This window comes from Neodiprion pinetum, chromosome 3 (assembly GCF_021155775.2).
Source record: "Neodiprion pinetum isolate iyNeoPine1 chromosome 3, iyNeoPine1.2, whole genome shotgun sequence".
In the NCBI taxonomy this organism is placed as follows: Eukaryota; Metazoa; Arthropoda; class Insecta; order Hymenoptera; family Diprionidae; genus Neodiprion; species Neodiprion pinetum.
In genome coordinates this window covers 41134211-41157628 of record NC_060234.1, presented here as the reverse complement: position 1 = coordinate 41157628, position 23418 = coordinate 41134211, and the positions used below count along the sequence as shown (strand labels likewise).

The window sequence follows — 23418 nt, the reverse complement described above, 5'->3', positions numbered from 1 at the left end:
CCCTAATCGATAATGATTGCAGGAGTGGGCACGGCGGTTTTAAACTGGCCCTAATTTTCTGGAATGAATACAAGAACGGCAAACTCGTTGACGAGATAAACGAACTGCCTCCTCCCTTATTGTACTTCAAATGGTTGACCTTTCGCTGCGTGAACTCAGAAGCGAACCATTCCGCTCGGCGTTTCGTCTCGGTCTGTATGGAATCGCCGATTACGATCGATCGACCCGCGCTCTTCGTGAATTATAAATATTTACCTCAATGACCTGATTCGACGATATTCCGTCGTATGATAGATCAGGCCGTTAGACAATTCGACGTTTTTGCAAATAGCGTGGAACTTCTTTGTATGAAAATGGAAAGAGAATCGTAATTCGGTATTCTAGCTGCAGGTTTTTCTAAGACGAGTTGATGGAACTTGGTTCATTCGGCAAGTTATTTCAGAGGTGTAAGATTATTCTTAATTCTACATCTGCTTGCTGTAGCTAATATCGCGTCGAGTCGAAGATAAGAATATAATGTAGCATTGAAAGCTGTAATCGTACAAAATAGTAACTCGTACCTCATTTTCCTGTAAATTCAGGTTTGACATTTAAAAAGTCGAATTTTTTACTCTTAGATATTTTCGCAATTCAATATTCTCCCCTTTGTAATATTGGCCATTCTCGAAAGACAAAGAAAAAAAATTCCGCTATAAATTTATTTACACACTCTCGCGTTTTCAATTTTTATTTTTCTGCAAGTCATCTTTTCGCATTTACGGTCCTAACGACGTTTTCAAGTGTCGGTAGTTTGACTTGGGATTTCATCTCGTCGACTTTTTGGTTCTTCGCATTTTTGTACCCCACCCAATTTTTCCCGGTACACGAATCGTGACAATTTATTAATTAACTAATTGTTTTTCGACCAAGCAGGATCCTAAAAATCTACCGAACTATCAGCACGTATAAAATATGGAAAAAGATCAACAATTGCGGAGTCAAAAATTTCTGACGCGAATGAGATGAGATTGAGTTTATTAAAAAATGTCTGACAATGAGCTAACCTCTCTTTCTCCCTTCGGAAACGCTGTAGGCCAAATTCTTGAACTCTATGTCGACGGGTGGCCGCTTTGGAAGATGCGTCAGGGAAACGGCGGGCCGTTTGCCATTTCCCTGGCTGCCAGGACTCGCTCCGCTGTGATTGGGCACTTTTCGCGCCAGGACTCCGCCAGTGGCCACAGTAGCCACGGCTCCGTTTGTCGATGTCCCGTTGCAGCTGCAGTGAATGTTGTTCTGAGATCCCCTGGAAGAAACAATGGAGCAGACTTGAAGTTTGGTGGGAAATTTGGAAAATAGCGAATCAAGGTGGCTACGTCGTAAAAGGACGAATTACGTGGAGTGGCGATGGCCACGAAAAATTAAGAGTTGAAAAAAATAATCGAACAGGAAAATTAATCGATTCGTTGATTATTTCGTATTTATTTGAAACGGTGCATTTGAAACCACGGTTTTTGCAAAAGTCGTAAATTTCAGTACAAAGTCTGAATGGCGGAAGAGTTTTTTGATAATTTATAGTTTCATTTCAAACGTTTATTTATCTTTCACTAATTATTATTATAGAGGTAAGTAGTAGATACGACAATTATAATAATTGATACTTTGATCGCATGAATTGATATTGTATCGCATCGTTCATGGGAGTCAAAAACATAAACAGATTGATTTTGGAAAATAATCGATTATACTCGATTGATCGGGCAAAAATAGTCATTATTACTGTGGAGGTCAGAGCAGAGCCTAGACAATATTTAAACCAATACAATTTTAGACATTAAAACAAGAAAATCAATATTTATTAACCCATACGCTTCACACCGGGGTCGAAATAAACCCACGGGATGTTCCGTATGAAAAATATCGAAAATAACCTGATTTGATGCAAGATGAGTGATGAAAAATTGTAAGAATCTTTAATTCCCTCTTTATCCAAATATCCAACTTCACACGTTCATAAAAATACCTTTTTTCCATCGCGCAGTACCTCCAAAGCTTTTTTTCTTAAAAATCTGTCTCTCGAGAGTTACTCGGTCAATTTTTAGCTCAGAATATAAAAAATCCAGTTAGTTACAATTTTTTGAGTAGACTGATCCGTTTTGTTAAAGATAGCTAACTTGCCGTGATAAATCATAGTTAAAGAGTATGTATCCCAGAATTTTTTCCAGTTATTCGAATCGATATCTCCGTTTCTACGCAATGATTTTTTATGTGAAATCTCCATCAGCGCTGTTTTGCGCACATCGCAGTGTTGTACACAAAAAGAGTGGAGAGTTAATTTAGTCACGCGCCCCAGAAAACTCGTTTGAAAATTATCTCATAGCCTCGAACTCTGCCGATTGTTTTATTCAAAGTTTTGCACACGCAAATGCAAAATTGTCTGTTCTAATTTAATGCATTCGAATTTTGCCGTGTTTTACTTTTAATGATTTCGTGCTGATGCCACCTCGACTACATTTGATTCAACGACTTTAAATCCTGATCATCGGTAGCGGCGTGTAAATTATCACAGACACGATCGTCATCGTTTTCTGCGATAAACGCGGCAATAAAAAACGGAGCCACGTTATGCGGCCGAAGGATTTGCCGCATAAACGACAGTAAAGCCCGATACGTTGCAATATCAGCGACTGTTATTACTGGACGTGGAAAACTGCAAGGGTTATCGATTTTCGCGACCTACAAAAGAATCCGATGCTTTGTATAACGGCCGAAAGCTGCTTACTACGATCGTACTTTTTACCCCGATTCTGCGCCTCTTCGCGATTCTCGATCGCGAATTCGTAGCGCTCGATTCTGCGCGGATTTCGTGCTCGTTGTCGAATTCAACGAGAAGATGAAATCATTGGTCTCTTATACGTTCGATAGGGTATTTCGGAAAAAAATAATTTGTGATTTTCCACCATGTCACCCCCTAAAAAGTTTGTTCAGGCTAAAAGAAAGATTCTGTCAAAAGATGAGGGATCAACGTTATGTGGAAGATCGCGCTCAGTTGATGTTTCACTTTTATACATTTTTTTAAAAAATTTACGAAGTATCGTAAATAAATTTCTTTTCATCGCTTACATGTGTATCGATCGCAATATCAATTTACGTCACACAGAAGATCCACAATTGTAATATCAAGTCCCCGGTTGACATTTGAGCAGCGTATCTCTGACGAATTTTTAATTACTAATTCAATCTGATGGAATAGTTGTAATTCTACGCGAACTCTTAATTTAGAGGAGAATAAGATTCACGGTCGATACATCGTTGCGTCACGGATAGTGATCTTTGCGTTGAATATAAATGTGAGGAAAGAAATAATAATTGAAATGCTACATCGTGTTTCTTTACAAATTCAAAAAAATTTGTAAAAAAAGTGAATAATCGAATGAGCGCGATCTTTCAGATAACGTACAAGGCTCATCTTTTTACAGAATCTTTCTTCTAAACTAAAAAAAACTTTTTAGAGGGTGCCACGGTGGAAAATCGTAAATTAATTTTTGCTGAAACACCCCAAGTCTATAAAACATCTAAAACATCCCCGCTCTGTTTTACCGACACATTAACGCGAAAATCACCGTGCGGATGTTATTTCGCTACGATTCGAACGGAAGGTTCGTTTCTGTACGGCGATCTCGTGTAAAGCCGTTCGTATCGAGCTGTTCTAATTTCGGCGAGGGAAGCTCGCCGCGCTTTTTCACCCTGAGACTTTTTATTTTCTCCGTGTGTCGTCGTGGGCAAGGCAACGTTCGCCGAGTTGCGAGGGAGGAAATTGGCCATTCGCAATTCGGGGTTTAGAGAAATGGCGAATGCATTGCGCGTCTGGCTTTGTCAAATTAGCATCGTGAGAAAATTATGTACGACAGGGGAGGAGGGTTGGGGCTTTTTCGGGTGTTGTAAAACTTATTTTGGCAATCGGCTGATTATACCCTGTTGAAATTTTGCCAACGAATCGACGAGGCGGTTCGCACAATTTTCGCGATCGTATCCGTCGATCGTATTTCTATCTTGGCCTTAGACTGCCAACCGATTACGGATTATTTGCAGTTGGGTAATTAGCGGGAGATCAAGTCTCGCGATTTGGTTCGTCAAGTTCGACGTTATCGGCCTCAGATCTATAGCTCGGGAATATTTCCATCCGAAATTTACAGCGGTTATCTGGCAAGGAGCTGCAGCTGATTTTCGTGCGCTCAAGAATGTATCAAATGTAGAGTTAAGTTGAAAAGCTGTAAAGACAGAAACATGATGTATCGAAAGTTTGAAAGTGCAACCGAAGTTCATTGAATTGAAATAGCTCCCAAGGAAACTTGGAAAACCGTAAATTTCAGCTTCGGTAGCAGGATTGTTTATAACTTTGAAAAGATCGCATCATCGAATCATTTTTACAGTGAAAAAATCGCTTCGTAAAAACGATTTTAATAAACTGTGGCTCGTTTTATTCGTAAATGAATTTTCTATAAATTTATAAAATAAGATATTTGATAACGGTGAAGTATTTTTTGCTAAGGCATTGATTTACTATTCATCATTTGTAATGATTTTAGCCAAACAAAAGACACGAATTTTTTGATTTGTAAAGAATTTATCAAACGAAACGATTTTTTCATTCTAGAAATCATTTGACACTGGGATCTTTTAAAAATCATCAATAATTACGGTATTGTAGCTGTAATTCATCGTTTCACAAAAAAGAAAAAATTAAATAAACATTTTTGTCTTCACGCATCTTTGACTGGAATGTACGTTTGGTAGATCCTTAAATCCGTTGGAATCCTGATGGTGAAAATTCGCTCTGAGGATCCGTCCGTGGTCTGAGAGGCGCGAAGTAATTATCAACCTGCCAGTGTCGCCTGATCGCGGAGAAAGCAAATTGGCGGACAAAAATCAGCTCGAAAATGAATCCCCGAGTGGGCGTCAACTGCAACGCGTTGCAGACGATTATAATTATCCGAGACGAGAATCGATTTATTTCTCTTTAAACCCTCGAAGGACCGAATCGCCGGATTCGTCTAGCCTGGCGGGTTTTTCGTTCGTTAATCAGCGGCTCTCTAATGACGTATATAAAAAGCGGCGCCCCCTCACAGGGTCAGAAAATCACTTCCCTTCTTCTGGACGCCCTTTTTTTCGCAATTTTTCCCCTTAATAAACCCTCGTCTGTAGAAGTTACGCGACATCGATGCAGAGAGGATCATAGATTCATACAATATATATTCCGTTGGATCCGCGTCAGACTTTACTTTACTTTCTTCTATTTTCTCCAGACTAGGCATACAAAATGAAGAAACGAGCATCCTTTTCGTTATTATTCACGAGCCGAGAACCCGGGGTGAATTTTAATTCAAAACGGAGTCGCACGCTTTTGCCGTACACGGTTCATTTTTGCTCTTCACGTCCACGTGCATAGCTGTGCAATATTCGAAAAGCAGCAACGAATTACTTCGCTGCTTTTAACATTGAAAATTTGCGTTACCAATGTCACGTGATTTTTTTTACAGAATTTAGAAATCTGATATCTACAATCTTGAATTCTTTCTACTTGATACAAAATTCCCGCTGATAAAAGCTAGGATTAACCGAATACCGAAATTATGGAAGATTTTTTTCACAGTGATTGCTTCTTGTTTTAGTATCACTATCCTGATTAACAATAAGTCGAATAAATCTTCTAAAAATTGGGGGACCACACTGAGAAAAATTTTATTCGTTACGGTAACTAGAAAAATTGAGTAAAACAGGTATCGTTAAAAAAACTGTTTGAATATTGTTGGATTTACGAAAAACGAGGTACGCCTAACGATTTTGCGCTATCGTCGATCCTTTTTTGGTTATTGCAACGCAAAATCGCTTTTTAAGGTTTACTCTACTTTTTTAGTTAAACAAGGCTTTGACGTCAATTTATCGTTGCACGAACATTAAATTTTCGCAACAGTTGCAAGAAAATACAGCAACAGTGATCGTAATGAGAAAGAATAGTAACGGATACCAGACTTTCTGGTAACAGCTAGAAAACCAATTTTCATTTTCTACCTACAACTATATTTTTCGATTGCGGTAAAAAATGAAAATATTTAAGGAATGAGTGTCAACCGGAACTAAAAATTTCTCTCAGTGCACCGCAGAAAACACCAACTCGTTCGCTACGAAATCCATTATCCATGGATAAAACTGTGAGTACAGTGTTGATGGCTCACCTGAGCTGTTTGTGGTAGTCGAAATCATCGTGTCCCATGATAATAAATTCTAGGTTTCCAGAGTAGCACGTAAAGACGAAAGAAACACCCTTCGCTCCGTAAAATTCGCGAGCATACTGAGGAAGATTAAAACGATTGCAAAATTGATTCCCGATCACGTTTATCGGATCGAAGTACCGATTATCGAAATATGACGGGAGATCACAGCTAGTATATCGCATTAACCTCTCTTCATTGTATTCTTTTTAATTATTTTCCCCTCTCTTTCTCTCTCGGCAAGGGACTTCGACCATCGACACACCGACGGTCCGATTCGATTTCGTACAAATTTTTATCGCCACTTGACAGATAGGCCAATATTGACTTGTGAAACCCACGATGTACCCACTCGTAGATCGTGATCGCGACGTTAACGATGGATCGATGTCAAATTTGTCAAGTTGTCATTAGGCAGTTGCGTCAGGAGCGCCGACTTCGCTTTTCCAAAACTCGAGCTTCGCAGCCTAGCTTCGGGGGTTGAAAAGTTTAATGATATAACAAAACCCTACCCGCACAGATGGAACGATTAATTAACCTTTCGTTACTCCAACGTCGGTCTAAATTCACGTCACGTAAGCTCCGGCAGCTATCGAACCGCGGACAGAAGCTCCGTTGATCAATAACCCATGTGTCAGCCCCCGGATTTTTGAGCTTGCAGCTTCATTTTCGCCGCGCTTGTGTCGCGTGATAACCGTGCAAGAAATACAGCTTCATCGCAACGGGATAATGTTTTCTTTCAGTTTTTACCGAGGAGAGGAGGAGGGGGAGTGTAGAATTTCGAACTCGGCAAAGTTTTCATCGCAATTTCGAGCTTTCTTTTTAAATAATCGCAGCTAACCTGAAATCGATCGTCGAGAGTGATCTGCAACTGATAAACAACAGCGAAGAATTTCTTCGGATCGTTGATCTTTGATCGCGAAAAGCTACACTATCTGCGATTTAACGTCAGTCACCGATCGGATATTCCTAGCGGCGGATTATCAGATAGCGGATTATTTCTGCCTTCGTATCGTTCAGGCGATTTCAAATGAATCGTCTCGCTGCTGCAGCTTTTTAGAAACTCATCAGAGGCTGAATTTTCTCATCTTCTTCACTTCCATTCTTCCGATCTCATTGTTTCCGGAATCATTTCGAATCAACGAAGCGATGATCTCGGCCTTCGCATCAATTAGAAACGCGACCCGATACGCACTTGATACGTCCGTATTAGTTTCGCGATAAGAAAAGATTAACACCTGTGGCGTAAGTTTTTAGTTTATTTTTCCAAGATACGTAGTAATTGATAAAATATTCAGCGTCTTATCTTCGCGTTTCCTTACGCATGGGAGTAGAATTGACATCAGACACGTTCGGTTGCCAAAAAATATATCACGCAGTCCGGATAAACCTTGCCGAAAATTGAATGTATATGTATAGTCATGAAAAATCTAGCCAATTTGCGATCTCACATCAAGATCAAGAGTGGCAAGAGTGTCCTAATTTACAAGCATTTGAATCGTAGAAACCGACCAAGAGTCACCGGTCTAGAAATTAGTTTCGAAAATTAAGCATTCGATTCTCTGAAAATGGGAAAACGGCATTCTGGTAGCGCCAATAACGCCACGCCAAGGTTTGCCTTTGAGCACTGTTACAAGATTCGGGTCGGATGGCAATCGTTCGATGAAGAGGATACGCTTCTTTCCCTTTGCCCTTTTTCCCTCCACATCGACGATCTCTGTTCCGGATGATGCTGACAAGTGACAGTCTCCTCTCCCATTGAACGCCCCTTTTTTCCTATCTCAATAGTTGCTTGCACGTGAAAATAACTCCACCGAGATCAGGATGTTGTTCCAAAAAGCTGCACAGGTTTCTTATACCGTTTGTTATAGATTTTTATACACTGAAAACGGAAAAATTACTCGGAAAATTCCATCGCGTCAGGTTTTTTCTTGAACTCGTGTTTGTAGTCTCACTTATCGTTGGAGTGAAATTCCCGTCTAACTCGAAATCTGGTATCCTGTTCTTGTTTATAAAAATCTTATGGAAAATTGATTTCTTACTTCCTTTTAATATGTATTGGAGGGAGAATCAAGAGTATGTAGAAACAGGGAAAGTGAAAATGAAAAGCTGAAGCGTGTATCAAAGAGAAGAAGAAGAGGTTTCAAAAGCAAAAGAAGAACGAACACGGAGTGTTAAATACATTTCATGAAGAAATTCTTTGTTTAATTTTATAAGAAATATTGCTTAGTTCATTGTTATGAAATGGTGGTTTATTCGTCATTGCTGTACTTTTTTTTATGCAAACACCTTGTATTTTGCAAATATGTTGTAGGTAATTTAGCGAAATGGAAGTAATTGTTGGATTCAACATACTCGAAAATATAACATTTACCAAAAACATCCGATGCAGCTGGAATAAAAGATTTTTTTACAGACCTGTGCTATGATACGAAAAGACTTTGCTGAAATGGAAAAACAAGAGAGAACGCCTTATCGCGTAAAGCGAGCCGTCGGTTTCCAATTATCGAGTTAAGAACGTCATTAAAAACACCAAGCAATCGGCTTGTACGCGAGAATCGAAGACTATCTCTCCAAGCGATTGAAAGAGAGAAGAGAAAGAAACCTTGAGATCGTGAAATGAACTTTGATCGGCAAAGAAGTTACCATAATTTGATCTTGGTACGGACACTAGAAGGAGCAGAGATCAACATTGTTCAGACGAACAGTATAAATTTGAGCTAGTGATTCATAAGCTCGCCGACAACCGTTACGGATTAGTGACGTACTCCTGGATGTACATTCGAATTGTAAATCAGTGAATTTTTTGTACGCATAGATATATAGATATATATATATATATACACGTCGCGACTACCATTACGAGCATAGGATCTGCTCTACGGAGCGATAGAAATCCTTTGTTACTTTGCCGAGTCGAAACCGCATGAATACTAAATCCGCAATCTTCTTCTTGTTCTATGAGTAGCTATACGGGTACATGACTGTACCGGAAGAATCTCTGGAAACTTGAAAATCAACCGCGCGTGTGCCAAATAATTAAATCTCATTGGTCGGCGAAATCTTCACGCAGCGATATTCTTGTCCGCGACGCAGGCGTGCCAACGTACGCAAAATGTGTACGTTTGAATTCTCAAAGAGCATAAGCATTGAATTCCGACCGTTCTTTGAAGAGTCAACTTTCCGAACCGACAACAAACGCTTCCAAAACCTTTCCGAGTCGCTACTTCAATTATTTGAGATTCTAACCTCGAAAATTCGTATCAACCGCATCGCCGGCAGAAACAGTTTGACAGCCGAAAAATCGAGTTGGCCAGCCTGCGCGAACAGCCGATAAAACTCGCGCGTGCGCGGTTCATTTTCAAATTTCAAGAGATTGTTCCAGTATGTATGCATGAATACTGAAGCAAGTTCTAGTCCTGACATCGTCCTTTTGGTACGGTGTTTTTGTTAGCGAATGCAACCGCAGAAGAAAGTAAATTATACACTACTGTGTGTGTGTGTAAAACATGTCTTATTAGTTGTGGGATAGACTGAAGTTGATGCCGAAGCGGATTTCAGGTATAATGCGAAGAAAATGAAATTTCTTCTGAATATTCGAAGCAGAGCTTTGATCGACATGAATTTTTTTTGGTCTTGTTAACAAAATTGCGAATAAGCTTTTGAAAGGACGTCTCTTAACCAATCATTGGACGATGTTAGAATTACAATTTACAAATACTCACGCATAATTCCTGCTGAAAATCTGAGTACTGAATTTCATAGGACGAGTACTTCGCATAACCGAGTCACGGAACGCGGTTCCGCCTTCGTCGTTTGTCTAAGGCTGTCAGAGTCGAGGAATATCGACCAGCGTCGTGTCGAGGTTCGGGCCATTTTGAGCTCGGCGCAAATTTGGGGGGTGGAAAAAACCGCGGGCCAATTTCTTGTCGTAATCATTAGAGCGGTGAAATATTCTCGCGAAAGTTGTAAATAAAATCAGGGATAAGCGAGCCGCGTTACTCGCGTCGCTTTGCGTTTCATCCGGGATGTTCGGGTTTCCCGAGGGATCACTGCAGGTTCTCCCCTAGATAGATGTTACATGTTTCATTCTACAACGAATCCCATGCGGGTCTATTTTCCCGTCGCGTATTTCGACCTCCGAGCCGCTCGACTGGTGGATAAAATTTTCTCCTTTGTCGGCATGTGTGACAAAGGGACGACCCTACCATCGGCCGAGTTATTTCCACCGACCAATTGAATTGAATTTTCAACCAAGCCGTCCCGCCGCTTTAATAATGTTGACCAACCGCCGCAAGGCAGACTTTGATTTGCGAGCTGTAGAATTTTGCGTCTGGGTTCTAGACGTCGAATTTTGATTTCCTCCACGTAACTAATAAGAGAAAAAACAGTTTTATCGGGCAAGGTTTGCTTTCGTAGAAACTTGAACGATATTTCGGGTATTGAGAAATATCACCTATTTTCGCAAACATTTGTTGCAAATAATAATTAATCAAACTTCAGTCTCGCGTTTAAGTCACTTTTATTAAAAATTGATAATTAATAATAAAGTACGAATGTAAAAGTATTGCTAAACAAAGTTCGAAGATGAATATTTTTCGTAATTCTTCCTTGTTCGTACGGATTTTCTCGTATCAAACTCCCATCGTGCTCTCATTATACGGCCCCTGATAACGTCGTTCAAAGTTCATCGCATCTTGGTGAAAAAATTTTCCTTGTTCTTCCGAACAGGTACCCGTATTAGTTATCGACAAGAAACTTCGAGTCTTATTTATCAACGTAAAAAGGACAAAAGTAAGTTTTACAAGTAATAAATGAGAATTTTGGTTATTAATCGATCTATGTAATCAAATGTGATGTATTTAAACACAAAATCAAAAAAGTATTTTGTTGTTGACCCGTGTAATTGGTACAGAGCTTGCGGTCTGAAGGGCGTACCGAGTGCCGATTGATAACCCCGCGTAAATACGCTACACACGCGATATTACGCCATGGTTATCTGTAAGCCCGTGTAAGAAGACGCGAGGAGATCATTCTTATGTCATTTGTGGATGACCCTGCTTCTGGTGGCTAGTCAAGGTCATGCTCGATAAATTAATCAACGAGGACAGAGAATTAATGACTCTGAAACTCTGGCTGCCGATGAGAGCATTAATCAGCGAAGGATAACCGAAGCAATATCATCGCTACGCGTGATTTCACGGAAGAAAACAGATGATGAACAGATGAACGAACGACCAGTTTTTTTCAAGTCACATTAACCTTGCTCGGCACGATTGCTCTAGAAAAGGGTGAAATAGTATCACGAAGGACGAAACGAGTATCAGACGTTTAATAAAGGTCGTTCAATGCCTGTCGAAGGTTTGAAAAGTTCTACGTTTTCACCGATTCGCAATAAAGGAGCCTCGCGTTTGCGGAATTTCCTGCGGGAACTCTTCGGAGTGTGTACGGAATTGATTTCTCCCGTTCAAAAGTCGGGGGGATAAGATCGAACTCGTTTGATGATCGATCGAACGCGAATCGTAGTCATTTCGTCGCTATCTTGTATCCCAATCGCAATTGAATCGGCGGCGAATTCTGTTTGGCATAAAGTAAATTTCAACGGGCTCTTAACGTGAAATGTTCTAAAACTCGTAATTGAACAACGGCGTATGGTACTCGAATTTCCCCAACCCTCGTATTTAATGAAGCGAAATTCCAGCGGTCACGAGTGCGCCGCCTGTCATTACGTGGAAATGGGTTTCTCTTTCGACTTGAAGTTGCCGAGATATGCGAAGAGACTGTAACCGGCTGGTGCCTGGAAAGGTTTGGGAAATGCTCGCGAGAATTCCAAGTTTCCATCTACGAACGTCGTACTTTCGTAACCGAAGGCTTTTCAACGACTTTTGCATCGACTGCGGACTGCAGAGAATTACGATGCATCGTTGGAAGAGTCCAAGTTTGGAAGGCAAGATCGCACGGGTGAGAATCTGGATGACTTCGTGTTGTGTTCCAATCTTCGAAGGAGTTGAAGACGCTAGTGCGGAAAAAACGGATGAGAGGGAAAAAATTGTTCGCATCTTTTTTATCGTTATATCGTGGCAGTAACGGGTGTTAATTGATCCGTGAGTTCGCAGTTCAATTGCGATAATCGCGACCAGCTGCATCCAACCGTAACATGTTTGTTCAATTGACCCTTTCATCGCCCAATCAGCGTCGAATGACCAGCTTTACACTGAAGCGCGTGTCGCGCTTATTCTCAGAGAAAAACAAGGCGGTGGAATGACCGGTTAAAATCCGTTAAGAAGTTTGCGAGCACTGCAAATCTGTCGGGCGCAGCTGGTTTGCACGGGTTTAACAATAAGACGGTAACGAACCGAGGATGAAAAGCACAAGCTTCGTGCCTGCGAAACACGTGGCTAAAGTGTTACGTCAGCTTCGCGTTAAAACGAGAAGACACCAAGCTAAAAACAGACTTACATAGATACAGGATATGAGAGATGCTGGTTTTGTTTACACTTGAAAAGCATGAACAGGATCAGCGATTAAGCTAAAGTGGTCCTTCAGTGTCAAATTACTGAGCTGACTATTGGTTTTTAATGGTGTGTTTTATTTTCAACACTTATTGGTTCTTGGTCGTTTTTGTGCCAGACAACCAAAGTCGTTCCGCATTTTTTTGTTCTTGGTTCTTGTCAAATGGATTTTCTCGAAGGGCTGATATATCGAAATTTCAAACATGCGAGAATAAAATAAACGAAAGATTTCGAACAATTCATATTTCGTTATGTTATTTTCGCATGTTTGAAATTTCGAAATATTGACCCTTCCAAGTTTTGATCCCCACCAAAGGGATGAAACGTCAACATGTACGGATGTTTTTTATCATTGATCTTGGATACCAAGAAAGAAATCGGCTCTTACCAAGCTTAAGTTGAAGCCCCGAATTGAATTTCTAGAAATCGTATTTGAATCTCTCAACCCTCCATTCCTTTGTAATTCAAATATACCGACTGATAATTTAGGTCTCATTTACACCCATGAGCTTAGTTTGACCCAATAAAGCCTCGAAATTTTCGGAAATTTTACATTGAAATTGAATCTTGCCGCTCTCAATAGAACCTCGTATCTTCTACGAAACCCAGTCGAAGAAAAGCTCGAGAATAAGTTTGAGGTCCGAACCCACGATATATCGTAACTGAGGCTACCGAGAATCAAGCGAGTCCCAAATTTCGGTTATTCACAGGACCTCGAGTAACGGGAATCGGAAATTTTTCGCAGTTTTGAGGTCGAACAAAGATCTTTTGTTACCGTAGAGATTTTTCCTGTCTAAGATGATCACGTGTACAAGTCCGGAAAATCTAAAAACAAATTTCTTGAGGTCCAAAATTTGGTGCAGCTTGCGCCGCCGCCTGGCAAAAGCGCGAATCAAAAGTCTGACGATTTTTTTCGGACTGGTTTCAGTTTTGCCGTAATTTCACCGGACCAGACTTCTTTCGTAGGTCGCGTTCTCGGGTTTCTGATCGCTCCGAATGAAATGCGAAACTTCTTTAGACGAAGGATTCGACGAAACTCACCCGAGGATCGCGTTGTTGAGATTCTCGTAGCCCAGCGTTGGCGGCGGTGATCTGATCGTCACCTGATGACTTCCGCTCGCGATGAACTGGACTTGTTCGTCTCCATTGTACTTGGTCCCTCCACCTAGCGTCAGGTTCTTCAGATCGGCCATCTTCAACCGCTACTCGAACGCTAAGGCGAAAAAGAGGCGTGTTTAATCGGCTTTTTGAATTCATTTACCAGCACAGTGCGATTGGCTGTTGAAAAAGTCGCAGGGTGGCCGGAATCCATACTTTTTATTAAATTTGCGACATACGATGATATTGTTGACAAATTAAAAACAGAAATTACTTGAATTAGCCAGAAAAGCTCAGATATCGATACTTTGTTTCAAACCGTTTCAAAATCTTTAAAAACCTAGTACATTCGTTGGATTCCATTCCATGAGACATGATTTTATTCAAAAGACTATTTTCTGTTGTTTTTTTTTTTCGAGTTATCGAGTACTGTAAAAATAAATAATTAAGGAAATCGATTAACGATGGACTTGTAGAAAATAATCTTCCGAATAAAACGTTCAATTGTAAAATTTACTAAAATTTTGCACAATTTTCAAGAGATTCTACATATCGAACCTTTTTTTTAAGAGTTTTCCGTACAGCTTTCGAACATGATGATTCGATGAATATTCAAAGTACGACTATCTCGCAATAAAATTAGCAAAAATCAGTTCCTTCTTCACCTAACCTTCGTTAAATAACTTTCATTCCGTATCAAGTCTGCGGTACAATTTTCCAAGTGGTATTTATTGCTACAAAAATCGTACGTAACAATAATCATCGGATGCAGTACAGTGAGACATAAGCTGTGATCAATTTAAGGATTGCGAAAGCCGGAGAAATTCGCTTCGAAAATTCCATGGCAAAAATTACAAAGTGTCGAACAACTTGAGGCAGTCAAATTTCACTCTGTTGCGGTATCCCACGTTTGCCGTATGCGTATGTTTACATTGTTATAATTTTCGAGAAACCTGTCAAGCTTTTATCGCCGATTTGGTAAGCGGGGATAAATTGTGTTTTCGAAGTATTATACGTTTATAAAAAACTTCGAGCTACCGGGGATTTTATCCGCAAACATCAAGCGCTGCAACGTAACGTGGCGCGGGTGTATAAATATGTACAATGTAACAATGATTGTTTGGGTATAAAACGATTGTTTGCGATCTGTTGATATCTGTACGAGAGTTTAACCGGTGACAAATTTTGCGTCGCGGGTATCTTATTGTCAAACTTCGAGACGAAGACAAAAGATTTCCACAGTTATTAACAATCTCTCGACATTCGAGAGAATACGTCACGGATTTTAAAAGATGTTTAATACGTACTGTGAAATATTGTACGCAAATTTTTGACGATTTCAAGAGGGTTTTAATAGAAGTCTGTATACACCGAATGTCAGAAGATCTTGACGAGGTACGAGATTCGGTAAGGATACAACGAGTGCGCCAGACTCGAAGTGATTGGCTAATTATTTCTCATAATTAATGACGAGCACATTTCTGGTTAAATTTATCCCCAAGTGGCACCTGTCGACTAAGTATAAACGTAACAGAATTGCGCCATGGCTTCGAAGAATCTGTCACTTGAGACGAAAATACAATCGCACCTCGTTGCAAGTCACAGGCTTTAAAGTTCACTCGCGATCGTTGTAGAACTTCGATACTTTTTGCTTGATTGAAAATTGAAATAGAACAAGAACGGCAGATTACACTGAGTTTTGGCCCTTAAATATCTTGACCTACGCAGGGTTTAATATTCGCGTAATCTGCGCTTTTAGATGCACACACATGCAGGTGGCAAAGACATCGATGTTAAAGAATCAAGTTGTGCCAACGCAATGTGCTTGTAGTGTGATTTCCGTCTACGTAAAGTGTGGCTTATTTACGCTTGAGTATAAAAAAATATAAAAAATTTATACTTATTAATATTGTATATATATATTTATACTTTTCATGAAATCCGTGACGTCTTTTTAAGTTTGCGCACACCATGTGACGATCAACGCTGGAGTTGAACGAGTTAACAACGAGAATAACAAGACCGTTGATTGAGAAGGGGCAATAAGATGCAATTAAGCGTATAACTGAGGTCCTCCCAGAGTTTAATCACGTCGGAATTTCGGGGAATTATTCTTGCAAGAAAAGAGCAGAGATGGATGAGGCATGATGAGAGAGATGATAAGAGAGATGCCGCCTACTTTGAAAAAGTACCGTATTCCGAATCTTGATTGAGTGTAATGAATAGCGTACCGAGTACAGTACAGGGAAAAGAATTAGATAGATGACAAGACGCGCGAAATCAAGGTACGAAATTTAATTGCGTTACAATAGAAATCCTGATCGATACATTAATCCATTGATGGCTGCATATTGAAATAGAGAAGGATCCGCAGTTTGTCATCGTTTTGAAAATGTCATATTAGTGTTCCGCATTTGTAATTATAAAATCGTTTCAATTGTGAATAGGTATTCGACGCAGATAGCTTGCAATGAATTTCGAACAACGCAAACATGTTTTTCAAGAAATGATAAATTTATCAATTACTCAACAACCCACGATGACTTTGCAAGCGATGTTTTCGCGATGAAACCGAGTTGTTGCAGAAGAAAAATCATTAGACAATCCGGTGATTTGTAGAATATGTATTTATTTGCGTGGTTAAAAGTAACTATTATTATTATTATTAAAATATCGAAGTAGTCACAGAATTTGGGCTTTTCGTAATTATTGATAATTTAACTTGTTCCGTTTGAACGAGGATTCTTCTACCTGTTTTTATTTTTTTTTTTTTTTACATCGAGAGTACATCCTTCTAAAATCAAATTCATGTCAATAGGCCGAGTTTGAATTTTCAAACCTTGATTGTGCGATAATTGGCTGATACGAATATTTGTCTCTGTTAATTTGTTAAATTTCAATGTACAGTTAAATCGAAGTGGATTTATCGCCATTGAACGTCTTGATCACGGCATTTGCGTTTGGTTTGCACGAACGACGAGATGATAACAAAATCAGGCTTGGAAGACAAATATAAAAATTATCTCAACAAGAGGCGTGATCGGGTATTAAATAATCGAAGTACATATAAGATGATGTGAAAATGAGACAAGAACATCCGGTAATAACCTGAAAAATAGCCAGCACGTAACAGCCGGAAGTTGCGACTGATGATCAGGCTGAACACGTGACAGCATCTGGCAATATTGTAAACACGTGATTAGATGTTGTCTACAGACTGACAACGTCAGGATGGAAGTTCTAAAGTCTTTGTCCGTGGGTCGAGCTGGTGCATAAAAACACGTTTATTATAAATATATACGTGCGTGCACATGTGTATTTAATCAGTAACATCAACCTATCCGAGTACGCCTGCACTTGATTCTTTCTAACCGCTCTGCGAGTAAACATTTATCGTTTCAACGGCGTGATTCATTCGCTGCCGTGGCGCGAAATTTGAACGTATTTACTTATTGTTCTTTTTTTTTTTCATTTTGTTCTCTCGTCTTCTTTTTACCGGACGTTCACCCAACGGCCAGCGGCGATCGATGAGTCACAGGCTGCGAATCGTGTTTCCCTGAATTTCTGATAGCTGGACTTCGATCCTGCTTTGAATGTCGGCTTGGTGCCGTTGGCGGGGTTAACGATTCGTCCCCGTTTAGACTCGATGCATCGAATTAGCTGGGAAAAATTGGGACGTTACCGTTGGCGAAAATGATAATACACGCGTCAAAACCGTTATTGATCGGAACTGATTTAAAAAACTATCAGGAACTGTAGAACTATTTGATAAGATTCCAGAATTGTCTCTCTCTCTCTCTCTCTCTCTCTCTCTCTCTCTCTATCAGAAAAAAATAAATAAATAAATAAATATCATTTGTTACAAAATGGGGTTCGAACTTTGCAGAGATAGACATTTAATTGGAACCGAATCATCGGTCAAGTTATACAATTAATTTAATTTTGTAAAACAATTAAGGTGTAATTATTTATATCTTATGATTTTAAAATTGAATACGATTTTGGTATAAGATTTAAAATTACTCGTTAAATTTTTACGACTGAAATATTTCTCTTTATATCGAGAATATTTTTTTTTTTTTTTATATTAGTTACATGCAATTTGTATTTCTGTTTTATAGATAAGTTGATTATAATTACACGCCCAATTATGTTCCGCACGTCGTGGGAATCAGCTTTGAATTTTTTCAATCGGATGTTTATACTCGAGAATAATTCGACACCTTCTGACCTGGTGATCAGCCCGTAATGCAGGTTTCTTACTCTGCGGTGTTTCAAGATCAGCATCGCGCCAAGGTTCGTTCGGAGAGTGACTCGAGGTCGAGGAGGAATGCTGAGCTAAGAATCTTCCGTAATATGCTGGGAATGATGAGATGAGAGAAAGAAGCGATGTTTCTTCACTGTCGAATGATTCATCGGCGACGATGAATAACTCGCTCCAGATCTCGTTTTAACGTTACTGCAGCTTACGAGACGGACTCGGAAGATGAAAAACACACCGAGGTTTGTTTGACCAATCTTTTTACAATAACAGGTATTCGTTTAACAGGTTCGCGATGAGTTTAGTCTGCGGGCGAGTCGTGAGGCTGAGGTTAAAATAACGCGACGAGAAGTTGGAATAAAAATTGTTATTTTACAATTTTTCAACAATTTTTACAGAGTCTAATTTCCAAATTGCGAATTATTTTGTAAGGCTGTATTAATACGAATCACTGAATTTCATTGGCTATTCTATAAAGTTGCAAACAATTTTTTTTAACGATGCCTGTCTTACCCAATTTGTCTAGTTAGTGTAACAAATGAAATTTTTCCCAGTGTGTGTACTTACTTTTTGTCCGAATTTTGAGATTATTCACCCACTGCACTTTGAACGAAGAGAAAATGAATTGATAAATTGTCCAATAGTTTCGCTGGGAGTAAAAATCCACTATGCGGCATGTTTGACGGGGAGCAAATTGAGAGAAAAGGCAACCGAATTCTTATCGTTAAGACTCAGACTGATTGGCGTGACGCGTTGGAAAGCTGCCAATACCGTGGACGAAAGCGCAACTTGAATACGAAGCTTTCAAGCGGCTGAAAATTCTCCTTCCTTATCAGCGTAATGCGAAACTTGTTGGATACGTTGGCAAGCGAGTGACGTTGAAGTCCAACGAGACATGAGACGTCTGTATAACAAAGCTTTGAATTACTGGCTCAAGAATTTATAAGCATGGAGAAGGGTGACAAGCAAGATCCATAAATTATCCTCAAGAAAAAACATTTTTCAAGTATTCCCGTTGCGTTGTACTCGAAGATTGATATGGTCTAATATTCCTATCACTTAATTCATGTCTTCGTACGAGAATTGCTAGCGCTTTTTGGGAAATTTTTAGGGATAACGATTGCACAGATCATCGAAATTGTTTTTTTTTTTTTTTAGAGTTTACATTCAAACGAATAAATTTTGATTCTATACATCGAATAATGACCAAAATCGTCATTTATTACTTGTAAAACTTACTTTTGTCCTTTTTACGTTGATAAGTAAGTCTCGAAGTTTTTTGTTGATAACTGATACGGGTGCCTATTCGGAAGAACAAAGAAAACTTTTTCACCAAGATGCGATGAACTTTGAACGACGTTATCAGGGGCCGTATAATGAGAGCACGATGGGAGTTTGATACGAGAAAATCCGTACGAACAAGGAAGAATTACGAAAAATATTCATTTTCGAACTTTGTTTATCAATTCTTTTACACTCGTACTTTATTATTAATTATCAATTTTTAATAGAAGTGATTTAAACGCGAGACTGAAGTTTGATTAATTATCATTTGCAACAAATGTTTGCGAAAATAGATGATATTTCTCAATACCCAAAATATTGTTCAAGTTTCTACAAAAGCAAACTTTATTCGATAACTTGTTTCTTCTTTTAATAGTAACGTGGAGGAAATCAAAAATTGACATCCAGAACCCAGACTGAAAATTCGCGTTGACCGATGTTATCGATCCGTTTGGAGTAAAAAGTGCAACAATAACCGTAACCGAACAGTTGACTCTTTGCACATTACGCTCAGGAATTACAAAAATTACTTCCACTACAAGAGCGTTGCCGAAAAGCTGTTTTCCAGTTTTGAAAATCGATGCCAACGAAACGCGTATAAAAATTCTTTCGCGATCCGATTCAGACTGATTTACGTTAATCGACAGCCGCCGATGAACACGCGGTCACGTTTGAGCGTTATAAATGACTACGCGTCACGCTAGTGTTTTGTGGCAAGATGCTCGAGCGTGTAACAATTACTCAAGTCTTATCGAGGAGTGTATGACCCCGGTTCTCCTACGTCATAAATATATCTCGTTTAAATTATTGACGTGCGACTGTGTTAAGCAACGGGCAATGGGATTGATCACCCGATCTTTCGGGGTCCCCACGTTGACTGCAGAACCACGTAACCCGTGACCGACGCGTTCGCTAATTATTTTAAATTCACGCGCATACATACACACGTATACGCAGCTCCTCGAATTCCGCAAGATCAATCGCAACATGCGACGATAGTCGCGAAGGAAAAATTCGGAGAAGCATCCGATTGCAGCGCTGGTTGATTAAAAATTGTCTTCTCTCCGGTGACGTTGAAAATAAGTCGTCACGAAAAGACAGCGTGTCCAAGTGATGCGGAGATGATTCAAGGCTAAGTACGCAGATTTAATTCAGATACCGCAAGTCTTCGTTGCGGTAGTTTTTTGCGATATGGACGATCCGACCGTGCAACAACACCTCGCGAATCCAAGCAACTCGGTGGACATATTTTTGCGAAATTTTGTACAAGGCTGGGAATAATTGTCTCGGAATTTGAAGCTCTGACGTTGCGCTACGATCGAGAGGTTGGGAGGAAAAGTCGATGGACCTTGTCTGAACCGAAGCACCATCGACGATACGGCGAGGCTACAGGAAGGTTCAAATTTCATTGACAATGAGACGGAACGATTCGGGTTCAAAAAGAGGAAAGATGACGTCGCGCTGGATCCAGGAATAGAATCGTCTTAGCCGGAAGGAGCGGAAGGCTCCGTTATACATCCACCTCGCCACTTCGTCCAGAAGTCAATTTAGTTTCTCTGTAGATGTTCCGTTGGAAAAAAAGAGAAAATCTGTAGCAAGTGAATCCGGATGTCCAGGAATAAGCCGAAGGCGATTAACGAGGAAAATTTTCGAACCGAGATCGACGAATGAAACCGAAGAATAACAAACGAACAAAGAAAGAGGAAAAACGTGTGATTGATTGGTAAGTAGAATCGTCAAGGTTTGAAAAAAATGCTATTATCCAAGGACCGTTTCGCTGTTGGGCTGAAGATTTATCGTTAATGAATAGGCACGGATGTTTTGCATCTACGATTGATCGTTGGAAAGAATTAATCAAACCACTAGTACCTGGATTGAGTTTTTAAAAATGAATCTTCGTTTTTAAGCTCAGTTACTGAGTTGAACGTTGTTTTTGAATAGAAATATCGAAGAAAAGTTCATCTGTGATGAAAGCAACCGATTTCGTTAAGAGATAAAATACTCAACTTTTTGTTCTTTTTTTTTTTTTCTTAATATGAGAACCCATTCCGGGTTGAATTAATGAATTTTCGCCATTCGCGTGAAACGTCAGAGCTGAAATTTTTTTTAAAATTGTTACGCACCGCACTCGAGTTGATTACGAGGTTAATAATTAACGACCAGCTGTGCAAAGCGAAGGTGAGTATCTGCCTTCAAGCTGCCTGAATACGATTACAAACAAAGAAACGCGTGTCTTCGCGCAGGAAATAATAATTCCAACAATTCCACCGGCTCGAACTAGCGAGAGATAATGAAATTGCGCGTTTGAAAAATACTTAAAAACAAGCGTGCGATCTTTCGGCACGCTTCTCGACCGCAATACGTACGTGTACGTATGTATAATATCTCTCGATTCGCGCAGCGGTAAAAGCGAGCATCACTACGTCCATCGACGATTTTACAGTGCGCCTGAGCACAGTTGTATTAAATAAACAACGAGGTGAACAGCCATTACGCCGCGTACAAGAACCGCCGATTGTATTGTTCGCGACATCGGGAGCCTCACGATCTGCGAAAAGCGAAAATCGCTGAAATCCCAACATGACGAATGCGGCAAGATCCGCGTATAAAAATGTAAGAGCGACTGGTCGTAAAATATGAAAGGTAAGAGTACACGCCAGAAACGGCAGCATAGGTAAAAAGCAAACAGCCTCGCTTGCCTTTGTTCGAAAATATCACAAGCATACGTTATTCGTTCGGGGGGAAATACTCGAGAGGAGAACGAGGCGTGTGATTAAAAATAATAAATAAAACAATTCGCTGCTCGGCTGTAATTCACGTTGGAAGAGAAAATTTGACAGATTTTTGATCCTCGTGCCCGGAGAAAGATAAAGATAGATAGATGGATAGATAGAGAGGGAGAGAGAGAGAGATAGGCGTCGTCTGAATCGCGCAGAACTTGACCACTGAAAACTGCACCGCCGCTGCATGTCTTATTGTAAGATCAAAAAACGATCCGAAATTCTGAACGAACTCACCAAGCAGCGACGTTGTGATTCCCTACGGGTATCCGAATTCATTCCTCGTTAAAACACATGGCGATAAATATTTTCCGAAACTTTTCCTTTGCACTGTAGGGCGAAACTGCACGCGGTTTAGTATCGGCGCGACGATACGCGACGACCAGCTGGAAACGGGCACTTTTCGACACCTCCGATGGGTCATTTGCCCTTTCGCGAAACGCGTCGGTTTTTTTTTTTTTTTTTTTTTTTTTTTTAATTTTTCGTACTTTTTGTATTTTTTTTCTAAGGTTTGACTTTTGCTTTTCGTTAATCTCAATTCAATCAGCGCACTCGATCCGGGCTAAAGACGCTTCAACGGAACTGCGGAGCACATTGCCGACGCGGAAATTATCAGCGTTATTTACTGCCTTTCCGATAAGCGCAATAAGCCTTCACGATGAGACACGACGTCAAAATCAGCTGTGCGCTACGCTGCCTGACGGACCGAGCTTTGCTTCTGCCGCTGCTTGCTGCTGCTGCTCCGTCTCTTCCCCCCGCTTTACATCGAGAAAAGGAGCGTATCTACTGGGAGGTGATATTTCGAAGAGGAGTTGGTCTTCTTTGTCTGACGAAAATCGGGGGAGGCGGAATTTTCACCGTAGATACTGCACGAGCATAATTCGGGGGATTGGAATATTCTTGCGATGTTATCGTATTCTGAGAAGTGACGATTGCACTGAAATTGTCAAATATAATACACCGAAAGTATTGTAAATAAAGATCGTTGTTTTCGGCTAAAATTTTAACGGGATCGGCAAAATTTCTTTTACAATTAAAATTTGTTTATTGAAATTTTTATAAATTATTTGCGAATTTCATTTTACTAACGGGATAAGTTGAGAATGAATCTAGCTTCTTTTGTTGTCAATTAATACGTACAGATTCAATCGAATTGTATACGATAATAACGGGATAATTTTTTTATCCTGCAATAATTATCAACGAGAATGAAAGTGAGTAGAGAATATACATTA

At 39.9% G+C, this 23418-nt stretch overlaps 1 protein-coding gene across 1 annotated transcript in view; it reads right to left on the bottom strand.

Moving 5' to 3' along the window:
* Positions 1 to 22892, bottom strand: part of Atet (ABC transporter expressed in trachea) — a 33737-nt gene extending 10845 nt beyond the window's left edge. Inside the window, exons 1-3 of the mRNA XM_046615709.2 lie at positions 22421 to 22892; positions 13802 to 13973; positions 1044 to 1282 (exon numbers count right to left, since the gene is read on the bottom strand). Coding sequence (XP_046471665.1) covers positions 1044 to 1282; positions 13802 to 13953 — 391 coding nt within the window. The 5' untranslated portion in view covers positions 13954 to 13973; positions 22421 to 22892. The remainder of the gene's footprint in view (positions 1 to 1043; positions 1283 to 13801; positions 13974 to 22420) is intronic.
* Between the last annotated feature and the right edge of the window lie 526 nt (positions 22893 to 23418).